This window comes from Mustela putorius, unplaced genomic scaffold, assembly GCF_011764305.1.
Source record: "Mustela putorius furo isolate JIRA1106 unplaced genomic scaffold, ASM1176430v1.1 tig00001059_pilon_pilon_pilon, whole genome shotgun sequence".
Taxonomy (NCBI): Eukaryota; Metazoa; Chordata; class Mammalia; order Carnivora; family Mustelidae; genus Mustela; species Mustela putorius.
In genome coordinates, this window is record NW_025421553.1 from 2,426,979 (window position 1) to 2,440,311 (window position 13,333).

Genomic DNA, 13,333 nt, shown 5'->3' on the forward strand with positions numbered 1-13,333 from the left:
GGTCACGTGAAGTTTGCGATGTGCTTCACCTATGGAGACATGACTTCCTCAACTGTGATCGCCACTCCTTTCTTCTCTCCCCTCCAGCTCTTCCCAATTAACTCAGCCTCTCCTTCAGAGGCACAGTACAGTTGTACAACTGCAACAGGCCCCAGGCTGGGGCCTGCCCGCACCCCCTCTTAGAGAGGGCTATCACAGCACTGCTCAAAGGCTGCCGCCTCCCAGAGCCTGACCCAGAACTCAGGGTTCATCTTCATGCTCTTCTTCCCAGAGAGATCACCGGGTCAGGAGAGAGCTTTTCTGGAAGGAACCTGGCATCCTACTAACCCTTTAACCATTCCTCCCCTTTGACTAGGTAATTCCATTCCCAGATACCAAGCATACACATAAGTGTACAGAAGGATAGGTACCACACTTAACCACAATGCCATTTCTAGCAGACAAACCAACCACCCTAATGTCCATCAACACATGACTAGTTAATATAGGAACAGCTATAAAATTGGGACACTTCACACTCTCCAAATAGGAAGAAAGACTCATAAGGAAAAACTTTCAAGAGTTTTAACAGGATAACAGAAAACAGCAAAATAATATACACAATAACTAAACTTTCACTTATATTTGAAGAAATATACATTAAGATGTTAATGGTCATTTCTGGGGAATAGGATTTTTTTGGTGGGGGAGGGAGGAGGAGATGCAATGCTAATAGACTTCCAGTCCCCATATTTTCTATGTCTACAGCATTTGCCATTTTTACAATACAACTCTTCTGAAAACAATAAAACTTGCAATGTTACATGAATCAGCACAGATCTACACACTTTCTAGAACATGGGGTGGGCTCATTAATGTTTCAAATGAATTTAGCCTACAGGCTTCTAAGTTCAGCGAACTGGTTAATATCAACCCAAAATGGCTAATACACATTTACATTATATTCTGTGTATATATTATTCGGTCTCTAACCAGTAATTATTGCACACTTTCTATGTGCCAGATATTCTGATCTTCCCCAGGGACACCAGGAAGACAGCTACAATTCAAGCCCACTAGAACCAACACCCCAATGGGGGGGGGGGGTGGAAACAACAAACAGGTAATTTCAATCTCCTATGGTGAGTGCTGTTCTGGAGAAGCCAGACTGTACAAGGAGAGAGCCTAGCAGTGTTAACTGAGTGTTGCTTGGGGTTAGCAAGCGGGGAAGAAGGCAGCTTTCCGAAGAAGTTTAGAGATCTAAGACCTCAAGCATGATTGCTGCTTGCCAAGTAAAGAGGCAGAGAAAGTAGAGGGAAATTATGGGCAACAGGAAACAAAGCATATGCAAAGGCCAAAAGTCAAGAGAGGAAATGGAAGATTTCTGGAAAATTTAGGTTTAAAGGAACCAGGAGATAAAATTAGGGGCCACAGTGCAAAGGACCTTATAAAGGATGCTTCAAAAAATAGTGGGAAAATCAGCAGAGAGTATTAAATGGTAGGGGGAAATTATAGCACCTTCTAAATATCATTCCAGGAGCACCTGGTGGGCCCAGTCTGTAGAGTATACAACTCTTGATCATGGGGTCATGAGTTTGAGTTCCACATTGGGCTTAGAGCTTATTTAAACAAACAAACAAACAAACAAACAAACAAAATCACTCCAGTTATGGTCTAGAAAATAGATCAGAGATTCACACTAGGAGACCAGTAGGCAAGACAAAGATGGTGACTTGTCTCAATTATAAAGACAGCAAGAGAGATAAATGGAATTTAAAATATTCAAGACTTGGTAACTGACAGTAACTAACAGATTCTCAACCCTGGGTATATAGCAGAATCACCACCCATAAAACTTTTGGGCTAGATTCCAGGCAAGACCATTCAAATGTGGCCTCTGCATTTTTGTTCCATCCTCGCAAATGACAGGACAGAGTAGTATGAACTGAGAAAGCCAGGATTAGGTCTGGGGACAGGGAAATGAGGGCAGAGTGGGCAACAAGACAGCCCCACCTCCCAGGTGAGCTTGATCGGCCCCAGCACGACAGGCCATTCAAAACCTCATGCCCTCCTGAGATGGGCAACAAGACCCCTCATCCCTGCACGCTGTAATAAAAGAGCTTCCACGTAAGTGGTCTTCCTTTATGCCCTTACAGATAGCTCATTACCAGTTGCCTGTCCTCACTCTGGCTCTTCCTCACCAGAGATGGGAGGGGGGAAAGGACACACTGGGGATGCAGAGGAGCCTAACAGTGGCATTCTGGGCTGAAACCAGTTCATGAGAGCAGCAGAGCCAGTACTCCTGACCAGGTTCTCTGTGCTCAGGTGTAGTTAGGAGAAAGAAATCATGTATATAAATGATCCTCCAATAAGTTTTTATTTTTGCCTTCAAGGAAACCACTCCCACTGAAAAACTGCAGGCCTAACACCAATGAACTCACTGAAACACACAAGGCCAGCCGAAACCATCACAGCAAAGCAGAAGCAGCCTGATGCCAGAAAGGAGCCTGGAGGGTTAAGTGCATAGACCAGGAGGGAATGAGCTTTGCTCTGTTCTTGTCTGAGGCACCAGCAGCTTCTAAGTAACTGCCCCATTGACAGGAGCCCCAGAGGCAGTTAGGTAAGGCTATGCCACTTCCCTCAACTTTGAACTCAATTGCTGAGCTCAAATTCTAACAAGTGGGATCCCCTACTGACTCCACCATCACCCTGCACAAGCCATTCCCACTCAGCAACCTCATTCTGCTAGGAGATCTAAAAAGAGTCCAGGAAGTAGGAGAAAGCATGGTAGGTGCAGAGGTGGGCATTGTTCAGGCAGAGCAGACTGCCAAATGCAAGCCTCAACAGGAAAAGAGCATAACAAAAAAGTATAGCACCCTATTAAGGAAAGACAACACAGTATCAGCTGCCAGCTCTAGGGCAGAGCCAAGACTAACCTAAAAGCCACTTCGGGAAAGGCAAGATTGTGAATCACAGGTGCCTGGGTAAATACACACACATGTAAGAGATGTTTCTGGTCACAGGTTTCCCTAGCATTCCAAACAGTGTATGCAAACAGCGAATCCGAACGCAAATTATGGACTTTAGTTAATAATAATTGATCAACATTGGTTCTCCCACTGTAACAAATACATGGCACTAATATAAGATGGTGGTAAGAGGGAAACATGCCAAGTACGCTAAGGAGGTAGAGGGCCCTACCCCACCCCCTTTTACAGCTCATCGCTCAGGTGACAGGGCTTAGACTGAGCCAGAACGTGCCACTTTGGCGCGAGGATTATTTTGAGCTGAAGCCAACCAAGGCCTACCAGACTTGGGAAAAGCCTTTTTCTTCCCCCTTAAGTTTCTGAAAGAACTTACAAGGGGGATCTCTGCCAAGGAGCAAGTTATTACCAGAGATCACTTTGATAAGGAGATAATTAGCTGCATGGCAGAGAAAACATTTGTGTACCAAACATTTACTCCTCTCACCTTTCTGTGAATTGCCTTCCTCCACAAGGAGCCCCAGAGCTCTGGATTCACAGAAGCCTCAGTGTCTGCCTGCCCCTGGGTCTTGGATCTTTCCTCACTGCCACCCTTCCCTGCTCCACACCAGAAATTACAATGTTTTTCTCCTGTGATCTGTTTTATGCCAATTATTGGACCAGACACAGTACACAGAAGTGAAAAGCAAGATTCTTCTTTCTTGGACGTCTGGGTGGCTCAGTGGTTTAAGCCTCTGCCTTTGGCTCAGGTCATGATCTCAGGGTCCCAGGATCAAGGCCGATATCAGGCTCTCTGCTCAACAGGAAGCCTGCTCCCTGCCCCCCCCGCAACCAACGCACCTCCCGCCTGTTTCTCTGCCTATTCGTGATCGCTCTCTGTCAAATAAATAAATAAAATCTTAAACAAAAAAAAAATTCTTTCTTCTCATACTATAAACCTAAAATTGCTCCCCCGACACACACACAAAAAAGTCTGATTAATTTTTCTGTAAATAGCTTATATATAGGAAACCAATGTTTTTATAAATTACGCAGTAAACTTAGGCTGGTATGCAGTGCCACCAGTAAGTCAAAAATTTTACACACGCCCTGGATAATAATTACAACTATGAAACACATAAAGATGAAGGAAATGCACAAAATCTAACTCTAATAACTATTCTGTATAGAAGAGGACGAGGTAAGAGGATTCAATGTCATTATCTTAGTGCCTCATCTAATTTTTAGTAAAGATGTATTACTTTTTTTAAGATTGCATTTATTTATTTGATACAGAGTGCATGAGGGTGTGTGTCTGGGGGGGAGAAACAGAGGGAGAAGCAGACTCCCTGAAGAGCAGGGAGACACCAGCAATCCCCCCACCCTCCCCCATCATGACCTGAGGTGAAGGTAGCCACTTTACAGACTGAGCCACCCAGGTACCTCAAATACGTATTACTTTTACATCAAAAAGAAAAAATTATTTTGCAAACAATTAATGACACTGCTCCGGGTACCTTTCTCTATGCGGGGTGAACTGAGCACACCGTTTGCTTTTGGAAGTGGCCTTTTACTGCTCAAGGACATTTTTCATTGCGCATAATGGAACCCTAGGCCAACTTACAGCCAGATTTGGTTCAAGTACAGGAAAATGTTCTTCCCGCTTTGCACTGAGGCGACCTCCTGCCTGACAACTAAGGGGCATCCAACTCAGGGCTCTCTGGGAAAACCTGTCCCTTCCCCAAGTCACCCTAGCAACATTGGATTCAGAGAAAACAGTGGCTCAGCAATCCCAAACGCAGCAGCACGTGGTGTTTGTAGCTCAGGCAGACATCTGCAAAAGCAGGGTCCCGCAACAAGCAATTCCAATGATTAACTCATTTAACCCTTACCATAACCCCAGGAGGCAGGCCGACCTAGTCTCCTCTATTTACAAGACAAAGCCCACAGAAAGAAATTCATTTACCCGGTAGAGCTGGCTTAAACCTTCCAGGATGTTCCTTTAGCCTCAGGCCTAATCTTCAGGAGGCAGCAAATGGGATATTCAGACTGGGGGAGAGGTGGGAGAAAATCTACCTTAACATATAAAAATTCCGGGGCGCCTGGGTGGCTCAGTGGGTTAAAGCCTCTGCCTTCGGCTCAGGTCGTGATCCCAGGGTCCTGGGATCCAGCCCCACATCAGGCTCTCTGCTCCGCAGGGAGCCTGCTTCCTCCTCTCTCTCTGCCTGCCTCTCTGCCTACCTGTGATCTCTGTCTATCAAATAAATAAATAAAATCTTAAAAAAAAAAAATATATATATATATATATATATATATATATATATAAAAATTCCTTTGGAAACTTCCTTTATCTCTAAACCCTCCAAGACACGTGTTGGCAACCATTCCCCAAGCATATATGGCCCACCGATATACACCTGAAGGGTCTCATGACTAAGGCTTTATTAGATGGTAATAGATAACTTTGTGCTAAGAATAGTTAGCCCCTCAAGGTTCTGGAAACCTTGCTTCCAAAATTCCTTAGAGACTTACAGTCTCCCTAATCCCCTTTCAACCTGAAAGTCCTCATGACCCCAGTGCCACTTTCTGCCCACCAATCCCCTCCCCATGCTTTAACAAAACCTTTTTGCACCAAAGATTCTTTCTTGGTTGTCAGCTTCAAACCCTACTGTTCTTTCCTACATCACAGATAGATGGAGGAGGAACCACCAGCTTGACCAAACTGCAGGAACTCAAGACCCTGCCCTGTGAACTGGGACTATCAACCAACTGCAGAGATGCTCCCTCCCACACCCCAGCCCCCACCCCTGCATGAAGCCGTCTGGAAGGAGTAGGGAGAAGCAGGAAAAAGGGTATTTGTAACATAGACGGTCCTTTCTTTTTGTCCAGTGAGAAACTTGAGAAACTTCAATTGGAAATAGTATTCACAGCTGAGGTATATGCTACTTCAGTAAAGACTTTAAATCCACTTAAAATCACCATTTACTGAAGGCAGATATAGAAAAGGCACTATCGGGGTGCCTGGGTGGCTCAGTGGGTTATGCCTCTGCTTTCAACTCAGGTCATGATCTCAGGGTCCGCGGATGGAGCCCCGCATCGCATCGGGCTCTCTGCTCGGCGGGGAGCCTGCTTCCCCCTCTCTGCCTGCCTCTCTGCCTGCTTGTGATCTCTCTGTCAAGTGAATAAATAAAATCTTTGGGGAAAAAAAAAAAGTAAGAAAGAAAAGGCACTATCCTGGGACGACAGCAGAGGGAGATTATCACTGCCCCAGATCAACTCCCACTGCAGAGAGCACCGACTGCTTGAAGATTTTTCTCTTATCTCCCTGCAGTCACCAGAGGTCATCGTGCTATGACCTTCGCACTCACCTCTGCCCAGACTCTCCATGCTTCCCTCGCTTTCTTCACCGTTTCTTCATAGTCGGCCATGCTAGCCTGAATTACCAATTAGGGGGAGACAAAGAGAAAAACAAAGGGAAGTAATGATTCCCCTTTTGAGAACATCCAAGATTTCTGGAGAACTGGCGTATCTCTAGGTGACCCTCAGATCTGTAGCTTAAAATGAATTTCACAGCCTGTGCTTCCCAACACTTGTGATAACCCAGTAAGACAGCTTAGAATCTAGCTATACTTTCTAAAACATTGCTTCTAGAGGCAAGGTCCATTAACCTCATCTGGGGCCAACACCTGAGATGTCAGAAATTCAGAACCATGGGCTCCAACATAGACTTCACAAGAACAGGTAATTCAGGAATGTGGTGATTCAGAAACGTGGCCTTAAATGGAAACCCCCCCCCACACACACACACAACTTTTCTGTTTCACCTTTCCTAGGACACCCCAACCCAAAGAGTGGGCTGTCTCTCCCAGACATTTTTCAACGTCCTGTGAAAAAGAAACACTTTATTCTTGGACTGTGAGAATCCATACTGCTCTTCATCACTGGCACATACCCCATGGGCAGTTTGTATTAATAAAAGCAAAACCAAAAAACTTACCTGTCGTACTCTTGCTATCGGTTCATTGTTAGCAGGACAATAGGTGGTGATAACCTTAAAACAAAATAAACAAAAAGATGAATGCTATCTATAGAAAATGTAATCCCTTCCAAAATGGGGGAACAGACCAAATGGGGGTTGTAAGGAAAAGAAGAAACTGAACTTAGATACCATATCCAAACTTGGAAGTTTTACATTAACTTTTACTACAAATAGGTCACTTAACAGAGCTCTTTTTCATTTTTGACCTAAAGGTGCAGAATCATTTTGCAAAACCCAGCCTTGCCACCGGAACACTCGGTGTAAAAGCAACAGTCTAACGTAACCCGTTACTTCGCCTCTTTTTCCACAAGTAACAGACCAATCTGACTGACGAGATTTGCTTACTCTTCGTACTCTGCCCTAGTTAGAAGGTCAAAGAACCAACAGTGGACAAATATGGGAAAAGCCTATCTCCACACAAACGGCATAGATTAGTAAGAAAAAAAAAAGTCAAGGCATATTGAAAAGATTTTCAGGAGAGTAATTTATCCAGGAACCTAGTATCATGCCACAGGAAAAACAGGATCAAAGTGAAAACAGGAAAGGATTCAGAGGATAATTAAAAGCACCTGAATCTCCTACAGTCACAGGTAACCATAAGAACTGTTCCCTCTAACAAAGCAAGTTCATTATATCACACTCGACAAACTTCGTGGCATGCTATGTAACATTTCCTTTTTGGGTTTTTTGGTAACATCTTGTAAAAGCTTTCTTTTGTATGCAGCTTTCAAAAAAATCTGAGCGGTAATAACCTTACCTTTCCATGGTATTCTGTAAAACAACTTAATTGAGCTTTCACGGAGGGCCAGTTATGGTGCCTGGCTCTGGAAATAAAGAAATGCTTAAAATCCTGTCCTCCAGGAAGCTCAGCGCCCAGTAATTTTAACAGGATTTCAGCAAACCCGGACTTGCAAACTCCAACAAAGGATTTCAGAAAAGACAGTATAAAACTAAGGCAGAACACAGGCAGACCCGTGGAGCCAGAGTCAAGCACAAAACTGAGATAATTTCCCAAAGCTAAGCGTGTGGCCTATCTCTCTACACATCGAGAACTCTTGGGTTGTAAGCCTGCGTGGAAGTTCAAGCTCGACCAGCTCCCAAATGACGCTGATTTCTCCAAAGCACACAAAGACCTAATAATCTAAACGCATTTTTAAGGCACCCTACACAAGCACACGTTTACTCTGTCGCTTCCAAACTTGCCCCCCCCCAGTACAACCGTCCACAACGGCAGCGGGGGTGGGGAGTGGAAAATGGGGCGGAGGGGCGGGGGGGGGCGGGGGATCCGGCTGGGCAGGGACCGCACTGAGGCCGCACAGATTTCCCGCACACCCGCATACCTCTCCCCGGCCTCCCCAGCTTCCATTGTATACGCCCTCGTTTTCCTCGCGGAGCCCGAGCTCCTTCAGCCAAGCGTACTGGGCCTGATTGATGAGCAAAGTGGACATGAAGGCGGCAGGCCTATTCCAAGGACCAGAGAGCCTGCTTCCCCTCGCAAAGTGCACACACAGCTGGCGAGGAACGCGCCACATACTGAGCCCCGGACGCGCGGCGTGCCCGCGCCCCGCGGGAGCGGCTGAAATAGCGCCCCGCCCCCTGCCCGGGGGAGCCCATTGGGCAGGCCGGGCCCCGCCCCCCGGAGCACGCTCCCGCCGCCGCCGCCGCCGCCTCGGCGGAGGCCAGTCTGGGTCTTCCGGAGGCGCGCGGGGCGCGCCCTCGCCTGGCACAGTGGGGTGCCGCTAGGAGGACGTGGTCGAGCTGCTGCCATCTGGTGCAAGACGCGGCGAATTGCGGCCGCAGCCAGAAATGCTTTTCAGCAAAATATTGGTTCTACAGTACCCTAGCTTAGAGGGGGGCTTCTTGGGCTTTCTCGTGCATGGAATCACCTGGCCATCACGTTAAGTGCACATTCCGATTCGGCGACTCTGGCCTGGGGTCTGAGAAGCGCCGGTTCTAACCAGCCCCCAGGTGATGGTGAGGCGGCTGCTACCTGGAGTAGCCAAAGAAGGTTTCTTGGTGGAGGGAGAGAGAGGATTGTGTTCACTGCTTTGTTGAATTACAAAGTCGAGTTTTCTAATTAATGAAAAATGTGAAATGATGATACTGCCTTCTCAATATCCTGCCAGGGATATTGCTTTTGAAGAATAAAGACGGTTTTGATAATTCCCTTCATTCTCCATTATTTCAATTTTCCTGCAATAGCCTTTCCACTCACTCCCCACCCACCCACGATGCTTAAGCATGCCATCTCCCATCTTATTCCACAGTCACTAGGCCTACCCTATAAAAGGGAAATACATCTCTTAACAGCATGATTTGGATGTGGGTTAAAAATATATATGCACTCTTGGAGCGCCTGGGTAGCTCAGTCTGTTGAGCATCCAACTCTTGATTTCTCCTCACGTTCTGAGCCCAAGATGGAGCCCCATATGGGGCTTCCCGCTGGTGGGGGGGGGGGTGTCTGCTTGGGATTCTCTCTCTCTCTGCCCCTCCCCGTATGGGTATGTATATATGTACATATGTATATGTATGTATATATGTACATATATATGTATATACATATGTATATATGTATCACGAGTACTCTCTCTCAAATAAGTGAATGTTTTTTTATATATATATATATATATATATATATATCCATTCTCTCTCCCTCTCTCTCTCTCTCTCTGGGGCTCCACTGAACCTCGGACTCTTGGTTTTGGGATCTGGGTTATGGAATGGAGCCCCACGTCTGGCTCTGTACTGAGCATAGAGTTGGCCTGGGACTTTCTCTCTCTCTCCCTCTACCCCTCCTCCCCCCTCAAATAAGTAAACCTTAAAATACATATATACATACCCATATGCACACCCCACTCCGGAATCAGTTGAGTTAAGCCTCTCAGCAATTTCCAACAAACCTTTTGAAAATATTCCTCCTAACTGCTGCTGGATTTCTAAATTGCAGCCAGACACACTAAGTCACTTTGTTTCTATGCAAAGCCTGTTTTCTTCCCACTGTGCTTTTGTCCTTTACTATTCTCTCTACCTGTGAAACTTCCATCTCTGTATTCAAACTTGAGCTTTATCTATTCCATCCTTATGGCTCAAATAATTTCAACAAATAATCTGGCATTTCAAACATCTACAAGAAAGTATAGAAAGCACTGGATATACAGGAATGATGCCTCTGTTTGTAAACATTACATTTTCTGTTCATCCTTGTATGGCTCCATGATTCCCAGCATTCTACCAGACTCACGTGCACTTACATGAATGAATGAACAAATGAAACTAGGAATACACCTGAGGAGCAGTAGGCACAGACACCTTGTCCAGCACTGGTAATCCACCAAAAGCCCGGCTACTATCTTCATCTACCCTAGGACTGAAGCCCTAATTTCCCTCATTTTAAATCTCAGACTCTTTTTTCCCCCCTCAGGCATTTAACTGAGAATTTAATTCTTCTCACTTTCTGGTGGCTAGCAAGATTCCTTATACATATATCCAAATATCACAGTCTTCCTTCTCTTCTCCCCCATTTAATTCAGAAGATACTTAAAGATGCACTAAATTTTAGGAGTGACAGATAATACCCTTAAGGAATGTAATATTCTCCTCACTATGTCAAGCAGAGAAGTTCAGGACTATCTCTCTAAACCAGTTGTAGCAAAAAAAGACACCAGCAATTGCCTACATTGAAAAGGGAGATTACATCTCTCATTTCTACCTCCAGTTTTCAAAACTACTTATCCCTGCCCAACAGGAGGTCAGGAAAAAATTATAAGCAATGAATTCTGATGGGGCAGAGCAGAAGAGCACATTTCATATATGAAAGAGAATTAAGTGAATCACATATAAAAGCATATAAAAATTGCAAAGCCTTACAGAAATGTCAATGTACTGACTGAACTCCGAGCACCTTGAAAGTATTGTGCATCAGAAGTGGCAGAGTCTGCAAATAGCCAATCCTGCTTTCCAAATAACTTATCAAAGGCATCACAGCATGGTGATCAAAGCAAGGACTCTGGAGTCACAGCATTGTAAAAAATGAACAGTGCTTATAATGTGATGTCCTCAGGAATGCTAGAAGTCTTCATTCTTCAAAGATAGCTACCAGGAGGCAGAGGCATGTGACCTGAACAGGCATGCTTGCCCCAAGGCTGCAATACATTAGAGAAATCCCTACCACCCAGGATACAATTTCATTTTTGCAAACGCAAAACATGATTTATCAGAGCATAGGTAAGTGACATTATTGCTCTGGGCAAACTCATTAATCAAACTCACAAAGAAATGATGCTACAACTACAATGCTGGAATATTATTTTATAGAGAAAATTATCTTCAGAAAGGACCAACAACTCACATCCTATAATCACTGCATTCTCTCCCAGGACACAAACTACCCATCTAATTGTTTAATGAGTCCAGAATAAGAAGAGTTATTCATTAATAATATATGGTTTCTGCTTTTTTTTTTAATGTTTTAAGGGCTTTATTTATTTGTCAGAGAGAGGGAGAGTAAGAATCCCAAGCTGACTTCACGCTGAGCACAGAACACATCACAGGGCTCGATACCAGGACTGTGATATTATGATGCGAGCTGCAACTAAGAGGTGGTCACTCAACTGACCCCCAATTCCAACTTTTAATAGCATCAGCTAAGATAGTCTCCTCACTGTCTGAATTAAATGATAGGTTCAATGCAATCCCAATCAAATACCAGAATTAGCTAGGGGATCTCAAGTTTAAATGGAAATGCAAAGGATCTAGAATAGTCAAAACAATTTTGGGAAAAATGAACAAATTTAATTACCTAATTTTTAACACTTATTATACAATTGTACCATTATTATAAACCTAAATAATCAAGACAGTGTCACATTGGTGTAAAGACAGACATAAGGAGTAATGGAACAGAACAGAGAACCCAGAAATAGATTCTCACATACATAGTTAATTTTCAATAACGATGACAAGGAAATTCAATGGGGAAAGTATAGCCTTTTCAACAAAAGGTACTATATTAATTGGATATTCACATTCCAAAAACAAATGAACCTTGATGTTCTTCATTATATATACACATCACATCATATACACACTTCACATTATATACAATAATTTACTCGAAATGGACCGTGAACCTAAAAGTAAGAACAAAATCTCTAAAACTTTTAGAGGAAAACAGTGGAGAAATTCTTTAGGATGGGGAGCTGTTCTCTGTATTTTATAATATTTAGCTGCATTACATACCACATAGTAAAATGTTAATTATAGCATGAAATTTGACTCCTACATCATACCATACAGAATCAACTCCAAGGGGATTGCAATTCTATGCAGGAAAGATAAAACAATAAAGTCGTCTAAGAGTTAGGAGAACTGGAGTCAAGAGTCAGTTTAAATAGCTCAGCTGTGTCAAAAGGGATTGGACTAGGTCTTAGATCTTAAACTCACATTTCAAAAGTCTATATTCATTCTTTTCCATGCAATCTAGAAACTTATCCCAAGGAAATTATAAAACAAGTTTTTAAAAATATGTGTTAACTGCAAAATTGGCTACAGCCTAAATGGATACCGTCAGAGACTAAATAAGTGCTGGTATCTCTATGCAACTGAATTCTAGGTAGTCATCAAAAAGGAGCTAGATCTTTCTATTTTGGTACAAAAAGGTGTCCAGGATAAATTGTTAAGATTTTTTAAGACTTTTTTTTTTAATAAGTGCAATCTACCCCCACAAAGTGGGTCCAGAACTCACGATTTCAAGACCCAGTCATATGCTCTATGGATTGAGCCAGCTAGGCATCCCTATTGTTTTCTTTTCTTTCTTTCTTTGTTTTTTAATTAGATTACAGGGGCACCTGGGTGGTTCAGTTGGTTAAGTGTGTGCCTTCAGCTCACCTTCTGATCCCAGTATCCTAGGATCCAGCCACCCCATTGGGCTCCCTGCTCAGTGGGGAGTCCGCTCCTCTCTCTCTCCCTCTGCCCCTCCCCCTGCTTATCCACGCACTCTGCTCTCTCTCACTCTCTCAGATAAATAAATAAAATCTTTTAAAAATTCAGATTATAAAATAGTAAAAGGTACAAATAGTAATATTTCCTTCATGTAAAAAAATCCATAAATATTTCTTGATCACCTATCATATACAGTAAGTCATGGAGCTGAACACTGGGGAGAAACAATAGTCAATAAAAACAGGCATTCCATGGGTCGCCTGGGTGACTCAGTCATCAAGCGTCTGCCTTCAGCTCAGGTCATAATCCCAGATCCTGGGATGGAGCCCTGCCTTGGGCTCCCTGCTCTGCAAGGAGCCTGCTTCTGCCTCTCCCACTCCCCTTGCTTGGGTTCCCTCTCTTGCTCTCCCTT

The 13,333-nt window shown here is 43.9% G+C and overlaps 1 protein-coding gene across 2 annotated transcripts in view; it reads right to left on the bottom strand.

The window, feature by feature from the left end:
• Nucleotides 1-8,548, bottom strand: part of ALDH7A1 (aldehyde dehydrogenase 7 family member A1) — a 46,816-nt gene extending 38,268 nt beyond the window's left edge. Inside the window, exons 1-3 of one of the 2 annotated variants that reach the window (XM_045087111.1) lie at nucleotides 8,322-8,548; nucleotides 6,940-6,993; nucleotides 6,311-6,376 (exon numbers count right to left, since the gene is read on the bottom strand). In XM_045087111.1, the coding sequence (XP_044943046.1) occupies nucleotides 6,311-6,376; nucleotides 6,940-6,993; nucleotides 8,322-8,513 (312 nt within the window). In that variant the 5' untranslated portion in view covers nucleotides 8,514-8,548. The remainder of the gene's footprint in view (nucleotides 1-6,310; nucleotides 6,377-6,939; nucleotides 6,994-8,321) is intronic. The other variant, XM_045087110.1, reaches the window with a different exon arrangement.
• Nucleotides 8,549-13,333: the final 4,785 nt, after the last annotated feature.